General features: G+C 38.8%; 1 protein-coding gene across 4 annotated transcripts in view; it reads right to left on the bottom strand.

Moving 5' to 3' along the window:
- ZNF608 (zinc finger protein 608) overlaps nucleotides 1–18,762 on the bottom strand; it is a 113,067-nt gene that overhangs the window by 48,833 nt on the left and 45,472 nt on the right. For all 4 annotated transcript variants that reach the window (XM_038008468.2, XM_038008471.2, XM_008014276.3 and 1 more), the window contains one exon: nucleotides 16,511–16,766. In XM_038008468.2, the coding sequence (XP_037864396.2) occupies nucleotides 16,511–16,766 (256 nt within the window). The remainder of the gene's footprint in view (nucleotides 1–16,510; nucleotides 16,767–18,762) is intronic.

The raw sequence follows: 18,762 nt of genomic DNA, 5'->3' as shown, positions 1-18,762 counted from the left end.
ATTCCGTTTTTCTCATGGTTTAGCTACAGGTCTTTTCTCAAACACAGTTTGTCCAATAGTAGTCATAACTGAAATACCAAGAACTCTTGATGATTCTGCAACAATACATTTTTAAAATCTGCTAAGTGGATAGATGTTAGACTACTGAGCCAAAAGGATAAAGAAGAATCTTTAAACAAAATATTGCAGATGCTTCTTGATTTATACAATTATGTCCTTTCAGAGGGTCTTAATGAACACAATATTTTGTATGAAATATAAATGCACTTTTTGCTTAGTTGTCATGAGGCATTACAGAGGCAAATAACTTCTCACATGCTTTTGCAGTCATGTACTGTCAACTCCAGATACTCTTCACTATTCATGTATCCAAAAAAGAAGTTCATATGTAATAGAAGTAAGGTTTTGGCTGCCTTCAAGTGATCTTAATGTTTTCATTTTGGGCTCTAATCAATCTTATTATGCCTACCAACTGGCCTGGCACTCTTGCTACACTTTTGTCGCTTTTCATTAATGATCAGAATGAAATAAACGGGGGAATGACACAAAATACTGAACCATAGCAAGTTGTACTGCCAGAATTCACAGAGCGAAAGAACAACACAAAATTAGGCTCCCTGACAATCCCCTAATATTCCTCTGTAAACACCAGACTATTCTTTCTACTTTCCAAAATACACAAACAATTTACCCCAAGGAATGCATGAAGTTACAGTTGCATACCCGCTGGTAGAGTATCTGCATCTCCTTTGGGTAAAGTGTAGTGTAAAACCTGACTCTCCTGATCAGGCATAGTCAGGGTAGAGTCAAATCTAGAGTAAAAATAATAATAAATAATAATAATTAAAAAAATAATAAAACAACAGCAACTTATCAACAGACCCCAGGGGATCTGACTTAGCTGCCAGCCTGATTCTCCAGAGGAGGAACTCAGCACGCGGCCAGCCCACCTGATCCTGAAACCTTGAGGTGGGTATATGTGGTTAGAACAACTAGATCCCTCCCAAGCCATCACTAGAGCCACAGAACTCTGTGCTTTTAATTCTCCTTTGGACTCTGCCTTGATTTCTATGCAATTCATAGGTTCCCCCATACTTCATTTTCCTCACTGTGAGAAAATAAAGATGGTGATTCTAAATCACAGCCTCAAATACTTAACAGTCACACTCAACATATGATGTGCTTTGTTGAAATTCCATACTTGGAAATGTGCTACTTGCAAGAAACTGCAAGCTAAGGAGGACTGGTATGGCTGATGATATTTATTTTAAGAAGACTTTTAATTCCAATGCCAAATATAAAGTGAGATTTCCTAGAGGGTGTATACTTTAGGGATTCTCTAGTAACTGACTGGAAAATTTAAGGTAATACTCCCCTTCTGAATCATTGAAGATTAATGTGTAACCAATATAATATTAAGTAGCTCACTCTAGTCTGCTTCTTTGAAAACTGACCCTCCATTTCCTTAATTCCATTAGATTATCTGTCCCTGTGAATGTGATAATGCCCTTCGGTCACCCTATCAGGCAGGAGTCTATGGAAGAGATGAGTTCAACATGGCGCTACTGCTTTGCAATGAAGATTGTCCTGGTTCCTGGTCTATGGCCTCCTAATGTGTCTGCCCTTGAGTATTCAAAGACTTTTTGAACTGAAAGTGACTCTCACACACTTGCTTACTGCAGCCAGCTTCAAGAGTGAGCCAAGCCAATGGCCCAGTCCCAGTTGTGGTTCTTCTGTGCTTCTGGTACCCACCCGCACATGTTTGTCTGGACAATAAATAATTTTATATGTGTACTTATGTGCACTGTCTGGAACTGGCTGGCTTTTCATATTCCAAAAAGTGACTAGGTCTTCTTATGAAGATGAGGAAAGCAGTGGAAAGCAGCTTTTGCAGGTTCTCTTTAAACAAGTTGGCCTCTGCTGCTGCTCAAGTGAAATAAGACACATTAAATGTTCTCAGTCAGCTCTGTCAACTTGAGTTACTTCAAAAGTTGTCTGTCAACGTGGATATGAGGAAGACATCTACAAGACAATATACAAACTGTGCAAATGTACAGGTTAGTCTTCGAAGAGCTGGCAGGATCAAAACTGTCCACTGGGCCAGGAGAATACAAGGCATTGACTCTCTGAGGCACAGGAAGTGGTGGGCCATTTTTTTTCCTTGTTATGAAATATATAGTTGGAAACTACAGTTGGGGTGTTTTTGTAAAAATATTTGGTGAATATCAAATTTTAAAAACATTTCACTCAATAACCCAAATTAAGTTTCCACATTTCAGTCAAAACCTCAAACGGACAAGCAAATGTTTGTTTATTTCTCTCATAGCATATTTTTTAAATAGTTGGTTATATTCATACACACATAAACAGACTTAAAACTAGGAAAAGACTAATCATATTAGATAAAACTAGAAATTCAGAAAGAAGGCACTTCCCACAGTCATTTTCTTTGGATGGTCTGTACCTCACTTTTTGCATAAGAATAATGGACCTGATTATGGGAATCGTCTCCGTAAATGAGAAAATGCTAACTAGATGGTATTGACAGAGCAACAGAAGGTTCTCCAGGCAAAAGTGTTTAATTGTTCAGACACACCAAATGTGTCTTGTGTCACATAAAGGAAAGAGCCACATTTCTAACATCCAAGGTTGGAAATACTGTGAAGGGGTCTCAAATATATACATTGAGTCTGAAGACTTAATTATGAAATGAATATATGGGTATAATGTGTATGTATATAGTAAATGCTCAATTTACTATTCAATTCCAAGAAATTATCAGATGAGCAGTAAGCATCCTGCCTGCCTCACAGCACTTTTTTACCTTCCTGGGTCTCCTGACTGGGTTATGTCAGACTTTGCTAGATACCCTGCAATTGTGCCCATGAGCCGAATTCCCCCTACTTTTTTTGTTGAGGACAGCTTTTGAAAATCTGTGATATGTCTTCTCTCATATTACAGCTTATTTTTCTTTTGCCAGGAAAATACCAGCCAAAATTATTTGAGATCAGAAAGGCCCCAGAAGGGCATATAGGAATGCTTTTGTAGATACTACTTTTGAAAACTACCTTGATGGTTCTTCCTCCTGCTGTAGTTATACACAGAAGAAGCCAAGGGAAAAAGAGATTACAAGAGGAAATAAAAGCAGCAGGGGGCAGGACAGCACTTGGGCATACCAGGTAAAACTGCACACTGCATGCATCAAGTGACAAATTATATATTATAAACAAATCATGAGACGCAGAAGGTTTTCTAGAAAATCCTGTCCTTCATCCTTCTTTATTCTGAAAAAGCAGAATCCAGAAGAAAAATGTTTGCAGAGACAGCAACACAAGTAAATCAGATTCCTTCCAGTTCAGAATGGATGCTTGACAGACTAATTTTCTCCCTTGAGTGTTTGAATTCTTCATATTTAAAAGTCTCTTTTAACTTCCTTCACTTGGGAGAGAAAGAGCTGTAAAAGGCATTCTAGACACAAGCCGAAGTTAAATCCAAACCTTTCTGACATCCAGAGCAAAGCCCTCCATTGATGCAGAGCCCAGTCGTGTGGTCTCTTGGGAGCATCGTTTGCACTCTTGCAGATTCCTCTTGCTGAACAATTTTGGGTTTTACTATAAGGAGAAAGTCTCATTCCCTTTCTATGTAGGGTAGGACCCTGGGTATGAATGTTGAGAGCTATACATTTGACTTACAACTTCATCCCTTTGTCATCAAAATGTCAGCAAGTCCAAAGTTGGAAAGGATAACTGAGATGGGCACTCTCATCCAGGAAATATAAACTGGTACAACTCTTAGGGGAAGTAGTTAGGCAATATGTGTTTCTACTACATTAGAAATGTTTGTGTACTTCAACTCAGCAATTCAGCTTCCTGAAAACTGATCCCAGCATAAAAATTCCAAATTCACAAAACAAAACAAAAAAACTTCATACACAAAGACATACTATGTAATGCTATTTATATTTATCTAAGAAGTTGAAAGCAATGTAAATATCCATTCTTAATGGAATTTAAATTAAATTAAGCTTTGGTGTATCTATACCATGGAATATTTGATATTTTAAAAAATGCTTCCTAGAAAGTGTTTTCCTGACACCAGAAATGCTTGTGTTTTAACATTAAGATTAAAAGAAGGCAACATTTAAAAGTGTATCTACCTAGAACTACTAAGAAATTATAGCAAGGTTGCAGATGTAAGGTTAATATACAAAAGTCAATCAATTTTCCATACACCAATAATGAGTAAGTAGAATTTGACATTAAAAACACAATAATATTTATATTAGCAATGAAAAAGATGAAATACTTAGGTAGTATAAATGTAAAAGGAATATGTGTAAGATCTATATGAGAAAAACTAAAGACCAGGCGTACTGGGTCATGCCCATAATCCTGTGCTTTGCGATGCCAAGGTGGGAGGATCACTTACGCCCAAGAGTTAAAGGTTACAGTGATATGCTTGTGATATGCTTGATATGATCGTACTACTGCACTCCAGCTTGGGCAACTGAGCAAGGCCCTGTCTCTAAAAAAAAAAAATTTTTTTAAATTAGCCAGGTGTAGCGGTGCACACCTGTAGTCCCAGCTACTCAGGAGGCCGAGCCAGGAGTATGGCTTCAGTCAAAAAGTTCAAGGCTGCAATGTGCTATGACCACATCACTGCAATCCAGTGTGGGTGACAGAGTAAGACCCTGCCCCCCCCGCCGCCCAAAAAAAAAAGAGAGAGAGGAAACTATTCTCCAAAACATTCAAAGACCTTTTCAAATTCAATAATAAGAAAACAACTCTAAGAAAAGTGGGCCAAAAACCTTAACAGTCAGCTCATCAAAAAAGATATACAGATGGCTGATACGTACCTGCAAAGAGGCTCCATATCATAAACTGTCAAGAAAATTCACATTAAAACAATGAGATACCACTACGCACCCATTAGAATGGTCAAAATCCACAACACTGACAACACCAAATGAACTCTCATTCATTTCTGGTGGGAATGCCAAACAGTATTACCACTTTTCCAGAAAACAGTCTGGCAGGTTCTTACAAAACTAAACATACTCTTACCAGATGATCCTGCAATTGCACTCCCTGGTATTTACCCAAAGCAGTTAAAAACTTTATGTCTACACAAAAACCTACAAATGGATGTTTACAGCAGCTTTATTAATAATTGCCAACCTTGGAAGTTACCAAGATGTCCTTCAGGAGTGAATGGACAAATAAACCATGATACATCCAGACTCCATGAAATAATATTCAGCACTCACAAGCAATGAGTTATCGAGCCACGAAAAGACATGGAAGAAACTTAAACGCATATTGCTAAGTAAAAGAAGCCAATCTGAAAAAGGCTACAGATAGTATGATTCCAACAATATGACATCTTTAGAAAGAGCAAAACAATGGAGACAATTAAAAGATCAGTAGTTGCCCGGGATGGGGGAAGGAGAGATGAATAAGTAGAGCACAGAAGATTTTTAGGGCAGTGCAAATACTTTGCATGAAACTACATAGTGAATACAGCTTATTATCTATTTGTCTAAACTCACTGATTGCATCACACCATGGGCAAACCCTAACATAAACTACGAGCTTTGGGTGATGGCGTGTCAATTAGATTCATCAATTGTAACACATGTACTACTCTGGTGGAGAATGTTGATAATGGAGAGGCTATGCATGTGTAGGGGCAAGGGATATATGGGAAATTTTTCTACCGTCTTCTCGATTTTTTTGTGAACCTAAAACTGCTCTTACAAAACAGCCTTTTAAAAAAGTGTATCCAGGTCGGACACAGTGGTTCATGCCTGTAATCCCAGCACTTTGGGAGGCCAAGGCAGAAGATCGCTTGAACCCAGGAGTTCAAGACCAGCCTGGACAAAATGGTGAGACCCCACCTCTACAAAACGATCTACTGAACGATCTCAACTAAAGACACTAAGACAAAGGCAACAAAAGCAAAAATAGACAAGTGGGACTATATGTAACTAAAAAGATTCCGCACAGTAAAGGAAACAACAGAGTGAAAAGGAAAAAGAATGGAAAAATATTTATAAACTCTGTTTCTGACAAAAGGTTAATATCCAAAACAGGGACTCCTTCAAAGCAACAGCAAAACACACACACACACACACACACACACACACACACACAAAATAACTCAATGAAAAAATGTGCAAAAATTTTTCACACAATTTTTTACACAATTTTTCATTGGGTTATTTGTTATTTGCTCTAATTCCAGGAACTCAAGAGGCCAAAATGGTAGGATCACTCGAGGCCAGGAGTTCAACACCAACCCACGCAACACAGTGAGACCCTGTCTCAGCCAGGTATGGTGGCACACGTCTGTAGGTCCATCCCAGCTACTTGGGAGACTGAGGCAGAAGGATCACTTGAGCCCAGGAGTTTGAGGCTGCACTACAGGCTGGGTGACATAGCAAGACCCTGTCTCTTTTATTTAAAAAAAAAAAGAAAGAAAGAAAGAAGGTGAGGGCTGGGGGACACTTGAATAGACTTTTCTCCAGAGGAGACACACAAATGGCCAAATATGTGTGAAGATGCTTACAGTGCTCAGCATCGCTACCCACAAAGGAAATGCAACCAAAACAATGAGACAGCACCTCGTACCTGTTAGGAGAGCCATTATTTAAAAAATCAAAAGATAACCATTCCACTTCTGGGTTGTTTATCCAAATTGAAGTCAGGATCTTGAAGAGATGTCTGTATTCCCATGTTCATCACAGCATTATTCACAATAGCCAACATATGGAAGCAACCTAAGAGTCCATCAGTGGGTGAATAAAGAAAATGAGGAATATAGACACACTGGAATATTATTCAGCATGTCAAAAGGACATCCTGTCATATGTGACACCGTGCATGAGCCTTAAGGATATTACGTCAAGTGAAGTGAGCCAGTCACATAATTATTACACATATATGATGTATCTAAAGTAGCTGGCCAGACAGAAGCAGAATGGAATGGCGGTTCCCAGCAACCGTGGGTGGGAAAAAGGGGAAATTGCTGCTCAACAGGTATAAAGTTTTAGTTGTTCAAGATAATTAAGTTCTAGAGATCTGCAGTACAACACTGTACCTAGAGTTAAGAATAAAAAAAAAAAAATCAAGGAAATGAACTAACATATTTATTAAGTCATCACTAAATTGTGAGATTATAGAGTTTTTTCCCCATCTACATTTTTACTCTTCTTCCCAAATCTCCTAAAATGGCATGTATTCCTTTTATAATTGAAAAATGAAAACTGTATTGAGGATATGTATGATTTGAGGGTAAAAGTATGTCAAATATTTTGTTCCTCCTTTCTTGTGCAGATTAATCTTACAATAACAAGGATGGAAGCTGAAATATAAAAAAATGTAATGAGATTTTATAATGCATTTTTAAAAATCAGTGACAAAGTAGATTTCTCTATTTTCAATTGTCTAGACCAAACTTAATTTAAAAGTAACATATTCCTGACTAGAAAGCTACACTACTCAAACAGGTATCAAGACCATATCACTTTGTTCCACGAATTTATTCAACATTCAACAAATATGTATGGCGCACTTACTCTGTGCCAGGCGCTGGGGATCCAACAGTGAACAAAACAGATGGAATTTGTGCACTTAAGAAGCTTGCAGCATAGTGGGACTGAAAGTGATGGTTTGTATACATCAACCCAGCTGAAGCTGATTCAAATACTACTGCCAAAATCAGATGCTAGAATTATAAAGAAATTCCTATCATTCCATGTTTAAAAATAAACTCCAGTTATTACATCACATTTGACTCCCTTTCCAAAGAGCACTTTGTAAAACAGACAGGAACTTTTGTGAAGGGGTAGACAAAAATCCAGAACACCCAGGAATTGTATGAAGAACAAGGACTCTGAAAGTCCAGACTCTCCCCCACTTGCCACGTGTGCTGCCTGGCACAGATGAATCCCTTTTTAAGTCTCCTTTATTAAAATATAGATAATGACAGTGGGCTTATTTTGGTTTTTGTTCTGAGGATTAAAGGAAATCATGACCTGACAAGCATGTCTAGCACAATGCCTGGCACAAAGTAAGTACTCAACAAGCCAGTCCCTTCTATCATCCACACAACATACATGTTTGCACATAAAAACAACAAAGAATCAAGGACAAGGATGTAAAAGTCAACAAAATGGGGGCATTGGAGTAAGTGGTAATGACTGTTGACAGATACAGGGTTTCCTTCAGGGTGATCAAAATGTTCTGAAATAAATTGTGGTGATGGTTGTACAACTCTGAATACACACACACACAAAAAAAACACTGAATTATACTCAAGTGGATAGATTGTAAGTTATGTGAATTATATCTCAATAAAGCTGCTGTGAGAACTTATTTTTTAAATGTCAGTGGAATACTTTAATCAAATGTCCACCTAGGATAACAAGCTATTCTTTGCAACCAATGAGACCATCTCCATTTTGTAATTAGAAAATACCTCTTCAGCTCAAAGTCACTACAATATTAAGACACTCAAGATTTTCTTACTAATTCCTGACCGGGTGCGGTGGCTCACACCTGTAATCTCAGCACTTTGGGAGGCTGAGGCGGGCAGATCATCTGAGGTCAGGAGTTCAAGACCAGCCTGGCCAACATGGTGAAACCCCGTCTCCACTAAAAAATACAAAAATTAGCTAGGCGTGGTGGCAGGCGCCTTAATCCCAGCTACCTGGGAGGCAGAGGCAGGAGAATCGTTTGAACCTGGGAGGCAGAGGTTGCAGTGAGCCGAGATAAAGCCACTGCACTCAACCCAAACCTGGGGGAAAAGAGCAAGACTTCTCTCAAAAAAAAAAAAAGATTTCCTTACTAATTCCTTCTTTACAGGAAGAAGACTAAAAAGCAGAACAATACCACATGTACACACAAATATTACAAGATAGAGCTTACATCTTTTACCATAAGTCCTAAGAAAAAGTTAGTTTTAAAGTTTTCCATTATATATTCACATGTAAGAATAAACCTGGCTACAATATCAACCAACACAAAAAAAGAGGTAACAGTGTCTTTACACAGTGAGTTTTAAACCTATTGGTTCATTACTTAGCACCTAATGTCACCACGAAAATATATACACAAATGACACCAAAAAACAAATATTTGATCTAAAACATTAAACTGAATCCTACTCAACAACAGCTTATTTTTCACATCGACAAGAGTTAAAGTGACGGTCTATGTTGTTGCTTTCCCACAAAATACACAATCACTCATCATATCCAAATTTGGCTGCATTCCCTCATCAGGAAAGCATAAAACAAGTAGGTCTATGAGTAAAGCAAATCCAGGAAAATGGCACAAAACCCAGGACAATTCCTTCCTTTCTCTCCATTCAGTACACCTTTATTGACTGTCTATTGTATGCCTATGTGAAGACCTGTCTTCCGTTTTTTTTTTACCTTCTGTATTTTTCTATGAAACTGCTAATATTTCATTAATCTTTTTTTTTTTTTTTGATACAGAGTCTCACTCTGTCACCCAGGCTGGCATGCAGTGGCACCATCTCAGCTCACTGCAAGCTCCGCCTCAGCCTCCTAAGTAGCTGGGACTACAGGCACCATCCACTATACAAAAAAAAAAAAAAAAATTTTTTTTAATTTTTAGCAGAGACGGGGTTTCACCATGTTAGCCAGGATGGTCTCGATCTTCTGACCTCATGATCCGCCCACCTTGGCCTCCCAAAGTGCTGGGATTACAGGCATGAGCCACTGTGCCCGGCCCTCATTAATCTTAAAATGAAAATACCCTGATGAGTTTTGTTGTTTATTACGTATCCTTAATTCGATTTTATTTTTACTAAAAAAATTTTTTTCATCAATGTACTCAGAATAATCAGAGGTAACTAAGATGGTATGTGGTCCAGTAAATATACAGATTTGATTCACTATTTGGGTTGCCTTCTCCATATGAAAGTGGGTAGCACTTGTGAACTTCAGAAGTGACTGGTACCCTGAGCTGCTCTGCTGACAATGGTGATGAACCTCAAGGAACCATCCACACTTTTTGTTTTTTTTTAATTATACTTTAAGTTCTAGGGTACATGTGCACAATGTGCAGGTTTATTACATATGTATACATGTGCCATGTTGGTGTGCTGCACCCATCAACTCGTCATTTACATTAGGTATTTCTCCTAATGCTATCCCTCCCCCTCCCCCCACTCCACAACAGGCCCCAGTGTGTGATGTTCCCCTTCCTGTGTCCAAGTGTTCTCATTGTTCGATTCCCACCTATGAGTGAGAACATGCGGTGTTTGGTTTTCTGTCCTTGCGACAGTTTGCTCAGAATGATAGGAACCACCTACACTTTCACTGACAACTTCCATGGCAAGATGGCCCAGGAAGCCAAGGGGAAAGTTCACAGCCAATACAGAGTGGCACTAACTAGTAGTTCTTCCAGCCCCTCAAAACTTCTGTAGAGTTCATGTGGAGGCTCACCACTTGGCCCTTTTTCTCATTAGCATGGTAATTAAACAACCATGCTCACCTGCCCAACTCACATACTGGGGGCTGATTTATCTCCATTTAGCACAGGAGTCATAAGAAGCATGCGCACTAGACATCTCAAGTTCCCCATCATTGCACTGTTATAATCGCCACTGATTTGGATAGGGGTAACGAAATACAGACATCTTATTCCTCTTGAGAGTCAAAGTTGAATTGATAAAGTCACTATGAAATACCTCAATAAATATTTCACTCTGTAAAGTACTATACCAACTCCATGCTGTTACTGAAATACAAAGTAAGCCTGAATTAATGTTTAATCTTGCCTCAAATTAATCAGAATTTCAAAAGAAAAGTTCTATTTTCAGTAGTAAGATTGGTAAGCAAATACTGCAGAACAGGAATAACAATACTACAGATTCATTTTCCATTACATAGGATTATTTACCTTTTAAATTGATTAGCTTGAGGCTGAGTAAGATACCTCACTATAATCCCAGCACTTTGGGAGACCAAGGCAGGTGAACCGCTTGAGTCCAGGGGTTCAAGACTAGCATGGGCAACATGGCAAAACCTCATGTGTACAAAAAATACAGGAAAAAAAAAAAAAAAAGAGCTGGGTGTGGTGGTATGCACCTGTGGTCCCAGCTATTTGGGAGGCTGAGGTGGGAGGACCACCTGAGCCCAGGGGATCGAGGCAACAGTGAGCCATGATCACAACAACTGCACTCCAGCCTGAGTGATGAACTGAGACCCCTGTCTCAAAAAAAAAAAAAAAAAAAAAAAAAAAAAAAAAACCAAGAATTAGCTCGAACCTCCTCCTGCACTGCACACTTAAACACCATCATCTTTATGACTTTGGAAATACAGGAGCACCTGGCCCGAAGCAGAAGAATTTAAGAACATCCCTGGTGATTTAAAAGAGAATCATTTTGGTCAGGTGGGGTGGCTCAGGCCTGTAATCCCAGCACTTTGGGAGGCCGAGGTGGGTGGATCACCTGAGATCAGGAGTTCGAGACCAGCCTGACCAACATGGAGAAAAACCCCGTCTCTACTAAAAATTAAAAAATTATCGAGGCGTGGTGGCGCGTGCCTGTAATCCCAGCTACTCAGGAGGCCGGGAGGTGGAGATTGCAGTGGGCCAAGATCGTACCACTGCACTCCAGCCTGGGCAACAAGAGCGAAACTCTGTCTCAAAAAAAAAAAAAAGAAAAGAAAAGAAAAGAAAGAACCATTTTTTCTCCAATTAACTACCCCGAAAACACTGATTCCCAAAGTCAATTTCCTTCCTTGAAAAATGCATCAGGTGAAGAAGGTCCTCATACAAACAAGCATTCTTCCTCTCACACCAGGTGCTGAGTCTTCTCATTAAAACAACAGTCACTATGGTAAGTTGCCCTTTGTATTTCTGTTGCCCCCACCCCCGAAAAATCTGATTCTCCAAGCACAATTCTATATTTGCTACATTAACAACTTTCCTTAATACTATGGGGTTCTGAATCATCTCAAAAATAATTCAGCAGAGGCCACACAGAAATAGAAGTATTGCATCTGGCTCACTTGAGAAATCAACAGTAGGGTCCACTCTTCCCATATCAATAACTTAGGAAGACTGGTACTACCAGTTGTTTGTTAAGCCTCTTAAATCCTCTGTGGAGTTCACGTTGAGGAACAAAGCCAGACCCTCTTCTTCATCAGCACAGTGATTAAACAACTCTGCTCACCTGCCATAGCATCTTGATGGACACTATCCGTGAGGTAAGCAGGACAGGTGTCCCTATGTCCATTTTATACCTGGGAAAGTGAAGCAATAACATGTGTCTTCCTTACAGGGAAAAGGTCAAGGAACTTGCAGAGGGCTAAGACATAAACTCTTTGCCACGAGACAGTGGTTCTCAACCTTGTTTGCGCATTAGAATCACCTAGGGAGCTTTGACAAAACACCAATACCAAACCAGACCAAAATGCCAACCCAGACTAAAACGCCTGCGGTGGTGCCTGGGCATCAGTGGGTTTTAAAAGCTCCCAAGGTGATTCAAAGGCACAGCACTGAGAACCGTCTTTGGCAAGTACCAGTTTTCTTTCTCCCACTTTCTTTTCTTCATGGCTTTACTTAACCAGTAAAAAAGTGAAAGGGTCGTGAATGACAGAGTGGCAGAGCAGTAGTAAATAACAGGCATAACAATGGCGACAGATGCAGCTAAACCAAGTATGTTTTCAGGTAAGGCAAAAAAAAAAAAAAAAAAAAAAAAGGCCAATAACAAACATGATTCAATAAAAATCAAAAGGAAACACATTCATAAAGGCTAAAAAGCCAAGTTCAGCACATATGTATTACACATATTGCTATATACACTATGTTTTTTTCTGTTTTTTTTTTTTTTTTAAGAGCAAATTTTCAAACAAATGACTATACAGAGGCACGTGTGTCCCAAATGGCAGGAATAAATGCTAAGGAAATTCTTTCCAACATCTGTGAGTAATTTTGTACCATACATCATTGGTCCTATGCATTCACCTTAAAGAAAAAAGATCAGAGTAGAATTACCAAACATCCAAATGCAGTAATCGTTTTTCTCTCCTATTAGGCATGATCTGAAACTCGTTAATTTTTTCCAGAGGGAACTTCACTAGTAACACTTTATTCGTGAGCACAACTTGGTTCTTAGACAACTAGTACTTCATGTACTGGCAGTAACACTAGGGGAAAGACTATGACTAAAAGAATCCTCCTCTAATGAGAAACTCTAAACACAAGAAACAATTAAGTATTGAATGGGGATCCTCCTAGTCCAGTCTTGCAATTCCCAACCATCCAAAGAAATCACAGTAATATTCAATATTCCCCAAAGAGTGCAGACATGAACTCTTAAAATTCTAGGATCTTAAAACACACGCATATATATATGACCTTCACACACATATGATCGCACGTAACAAATTAGGTTTGTGGAAAACACTATCAGTTACACAATACTCTCAAAGTGAAAATACCAGGGACAGGATTTTATTCAACTCCATCTACAGGACATTAGTCAAAGGCACCTGACAGTTTTATAAATGCTCAACTTGAAGCTCTTTGTTAGTGAAACCTCAAACTACAAAACTATTGTAGCTTACTCTCCCCTCCCCTTCTCCTGGAATCCCTCTCTTTCAGCCCTGCCAAATAACTGGCTCCCAATGTGTTTGTTCTGTGTCTCTCTTTGTTTTTCCCAAAAGGAAAAAATTAATGGTCAAGTGGGTTTAATTTTTAAATTGGTACAAGAGCTTTAAACACGCTGTAGTGAGAAAAATGCAAATGGAATGCTCTTGCAAATGGCTGCACATTAAACATACATCTTATGACCCAGGCCTTTACTAAGACGAGTTCTTAAATTCTTTGGAGGTCAGAAGTTTAGTTTATTCAGCAAGAATAACTCTATTAACAGCTCCAGCTCCTTCTTGTCACCACAGTAAACATCCACACATTCCAAATCCTGTAAAATGTGAGGCAGTCAAGAGAAAGCTGGAGCTGCCAACAGCCTGAAAACCTTCTAAAGCTATCAGTCCATTGTACGAATGAACAAAGATATCCACAGAAATGGATGGATCGGAGCACATATAAAAGCAGCTACATTGGACTCAGGAGACCAGTTTTTCTGAGGACAGAGTGGAACTGGTGAGGCTTTATGTATATCACTATCTAATAATAATAATAATAGTAATAATATCTTACAGCTCTTTAAGCAGATGCCCAGAATTCCACATCAACTTATGTACTGCTATAGTTTTCAGACCCTGATTTTTTTCCTAAATAATCCTATCTTTGAGAAGAGGCTAAGGTTAAAAGTCAAAACGAGGCAGACTTCTAAGCAAAGTGAAAAATAACTCAAGCTTTACAGCTGTTCCAGAAAGTCTGTGGCTAATTTTACAACATCTACCACCCAGTGAGGTCACACTGCAGGAACTTAGTCCTACTCCACACTTGAATAAATAAAATCATGACAAGCAATAAACTGATGGGAGTGCTAAGTCATAGCTAAGAAATGGGAAGACAGCATTTCACCCTAATGAGTAAATTATCCAAGTACAAAAAAATCTGATGTTCAAGTTGAGGGAAATTAACCCTTACACTTTCCAAATATTTTGCTGTTCCTGAAAATGTGCACCTAAACAAATTCACTGTGACCTTATTAAGGTCTTGAATCCTTTTTTGTACTTTTCACACCGAAGTGTCAGTCTGAAAGCCTTATCCACCTTTAAAGAAAATGAAAGGGAAGGCAAACTGCACAACCCAAGAGAATAACATGATAGAAGCTTGCTCCCCACATAGGACCCCTTGTACTGGAGGGTGACTGAACAGACAAGCAAGATGAGACAAATTCTGGCTCCTCTGACATCAGTTCCTCCCAATGTGGTTCCACGGTATTGTTTCAAATGGCTTCCCAGAATATCTGAAAAACCCAAATTAAAAGTACAAAAAGAAAGAAGAGACCCAAAACTCAAACATTTCTGAAGCCACAAAAGTAAATTTTAATCACTTCCCTCTGAGCAAACAAGAGCTGACCACAGTCATACTTTCAGACCTTTTCTCTGATTCTTTCTTGTATACTCTTTATTTATACTTACCAGTGCCATCTAAAATATTTTTTATTTAATTATGAAACATATCCTACAAGAGTATATTTAGTGTAAAATGTAGAAATCAGAGTTCTCTAAGAACCTTTGTTTTTTACCTTGAAACAGCTTAAGCCATTTTCTACCTTTTAAGAATTACACTCAACACTTGTCATCTGATTTTCATTTATTTTTATTTTCTTCTATCATTCCCCAGTTTGTCACTATCCTCAACTATTTTTTCTCAACTACTTCTTGCCCAGCAGTTACCCTCAACATTCCCCGTTCACTCAGTCACTTTTGAATACATTTCACCTTCTCCCTTTGAGTTTTGGCCCTCAAATTTTCCCCCTTGATTCAGAGGAATCGAATGAATAATTGTGACTCTCAGACCCTTCGTGTTACCCTCATCCTGCCCTTACTCCTCTGGCAAATGACCATGATATCAACAAACTGTCATCTCCTTTATCTTTGACCAATCTAACTGACTGGGGAAAAAAGTTCCCCACCCATTCATTTTTCTTTGTTCCCTGGTACACTCTGAAGCACCCTGCAGCATGCTTCTTCCTTATCTCTTCTACTCTACTGATTCCCCAATGGAGCACTGCAGCTCGTCTTGGTACTTAGTTTTCAATTATTGGTTGGCTTGTTTTGGTCGGCTTGTTAATGACACTGGCCATATGAAACACGTTGTACCTGGTGGTCATGTGCTATGAGACATGGCCAAGGTTTGGATCCACTATCGGCATGGCATATGCTCTGATATATATTCCAATAGCAATGACAGATTAATCCTGATCCATTTCCTTTGAACCTTGTTTCTCTTGTGGCTAATGGACTGCATTTGCCAAAAGGCTTGCTGAGTTAAGGAACAGAAAAGGTTTTATGTCTCTGGCCATAGAAGAGAAGTGACCGGGTTACTAGGGCTTAAGTCTTTGGCCCTGGCCTCATTACTTCTGAGCACCAGCTGGCCACAACCACATCATGACCATGATCCTCACTATGTACAAGAACCTTGGCTCAATTCAGAAAATAAATATAAGCCTCCATAACACAAAAACAACCATGTCAAGATAGACACATTGGTTGGCACCCTAAGAATTAAATAAACTTGAGATCTATCTCCCTTCCCAATTTCCACAATACCTTTTAGGGGCAGAGTAAACCCTAACCCGCTTCTCACAGTCCTTCCATGTTAGCACTTAAAAGAGGAGAATCACTTCTCGAAACACCTGACTCATCCGCAATGTAAAAGCAGCCATGCACAAGAGGACAAACACAGTTCTTCCTTCCAACACAAATCCAGAGAGCGGAAAAAACCACTTTTCATTCCTCTCTGAATACCGCAAAACAAATTCTCCTCACAGGTGGACATAAATGCATCGTGGGGAAGAGGGCATGGGGAAATATATAAAAATAAATTGTATTTACCTTCTTCTGTTTCATGCCACACGATCCCTTCCAAATTCACACTGGTCCCAGGTTCACAGGGCCCAAGACACTCTGGCTCTGTCACTACTCCAACTTCACACGTATTGACACCCACAGAACGAGTCCGAACCAAAAGCTGTTCAACCGGTGCTGCAATATTGGATGAAGATGGGGAAAAGTAGGAGGGTAGAATCTGAGGCGTGAGACTGCTGGAAATCGGCGGTGGTGGCGCTGGCACTGTAAACAGGGGATCAACCTGAAAGACAGACAGGCTTACTGCAGTAGTGCTGCATTCCGTGCATTCCTTTTAATGCAATTTGCTTATACCACTTCTAGAATATATCACCATTCCAAATTCCATTTGCAATTATAATATGCTTTGAGTGTTTTAATGGTGCCAACATATAAAGTAGAAGAGAAATGAGCATTTTGTTTTTTCATGCCAAATAAGGTAAACATGAGAGCGCTAGCTCCCTGAATCATAAGCAGGCCTTCAGTGTTCTTCTAAATTCATCATTGGACAACCGTTAGCCTCAGCAGACGTGAATGAAACATGTTTTGCAAAATTAAGGCTACTTCTGACATGTAATGAAATCTCATTTTAAAAATTATAACATTTTCCAAAGGAGAAACGCCAATAAACACTAAAAATTTAAGTATAAGAGTTGAACTAAAACTGTTTTCAAAGCACTTTATAAACCACAATGAATTAAATCACTACTCAAATATATTAGCTTTGCTGAATATATAAAATATATGAACTTTACAATCTACACCGAAACATAAAAACTGGATATTGTTAGCATGTATTAAGAATCAACTCCTAATTAAGTGTTCTATTGCAAAGTTTAGCAGAATTCATATCGGGGGGAGATAAATGCGTGTACCCCACATCAACAGAACTTGAGTTTCTCCAATGCACAAATTCTTCTGTGGTTAAACTGGTAAAGATCCTTAATGAGCTTGATTAAGGCTCAGCCACCATCTCTCTAAATAGAGGAAATGTAAATCACAGCCAACTACAAGATCTTGTGGTGCAATGACATCCCCTTTGCACCGCTATCCCCAGGAGAGCAGCAAAGGAGTTCTTCATCACAAAAAGTTTAAAAGTCTGGCCATAATGAAACCAAAGGCTATGCATGTACTAAACAGTACACTCATTTGGCCCATTGCTAGAACTGCTACAGATAGCTTTGACCCTGATTATTGGTTGTGAAAATGCCACACACAAAGCCCATTTGTACCAGGACTCCAGATTATCTATGTCTTTGTGTTGCACATAGAAACGGCCTACATTTAAGGGATGACACCCACATGTATTATCAGTTGGGCTAACAAATCCCGTATGTAAACAGGACAGATCGAAGATCATTCTGGTAAAAATGTTATCTTATTCTGCTGTTCATAGATTCCCAGTTATCCACTGTAAGTTATCTTTCGTAGCCACTTGGCTACAGGCATGATAGTATATAGTCTTTGTTGGTTTTTGGTTTTTTTTTTTTTTTTTTTTGAAAAGAAACAAAACAAAAAGAGTGTATTTCAAGAGTCATATGAGGAAGTATGCTCCTAGTTAAACAGCTGAAGCAGTCATCTGTGTGGGCTCCTTGTTCATATGACTGTAGGAACCATTTCTACAGTTTGCATTTCACTAAAATGATAAACTGACGTTCACTTGCCTGACTGATCCAAGATGCAACAGAACAGCCTTTCACCCATCTGCATGTTAAAAAAACTTAATTTCCTGCTCTCAAAGCTGCCATAAAACTTCTTTTGCTCCATGCTTTTTATTGTTCTGCATTCTTGATCACAGAGCCCAGGAAAGAAAAGCATTTAACAGCCCCAAACCCCAGGTACTGTGATTTATGCTTTTGTGTAAATGTAGCTTAATGTGGATCAAAGTTCACACTGATAGTTCTTATTTTAAAACTGAGCTGACAAATGAACAAAGGGGTTCTGAGAGAGGAAATTTAAGGGGGAAAAAAACAATGCTACCTAGTAGTCTTTATTACAACTAAAAGACTGTCTGAGATTAGAATCACTTTCCAGAGTCAAAAATAAAGACCAAAGAAAATTGTTTTTTTTTTTTGCATGCTTTCCAGCTTCTTAATTTGTATAGTTAGTTGTAAATTGACTGCAATTCGATGTCACATGTATAAACTGAAAAGAAAAAATAGAACATTATTCTGAAAATATTCTTCACATCACCTGATCAACAGCCTACATTAATATCAAGAGAACAAATGTAGCTTGAA

This window comes from Chlorocebus sabaeus, chromosome 23 (genome assembly GCF_047675955.1).
Source record: "Chlorocebus sabaeus isolate Y175 chromosome 23, mChlSab1.0.hap1, whole genome shotgun sequence".
In the NCBI taxonomy this organism is placed as follows: Eukaryota; Metazoa; Chordata; class Mammalia; order Primates; family Cercopithecidae; genus Chlorocebus; species Chlorocebus sabaeus.
The sequence above is the reverse complement of the archived record's forward strand: the minus strand, read 5'-3'. Positions and strand labels throughout refer to the sequence as shown.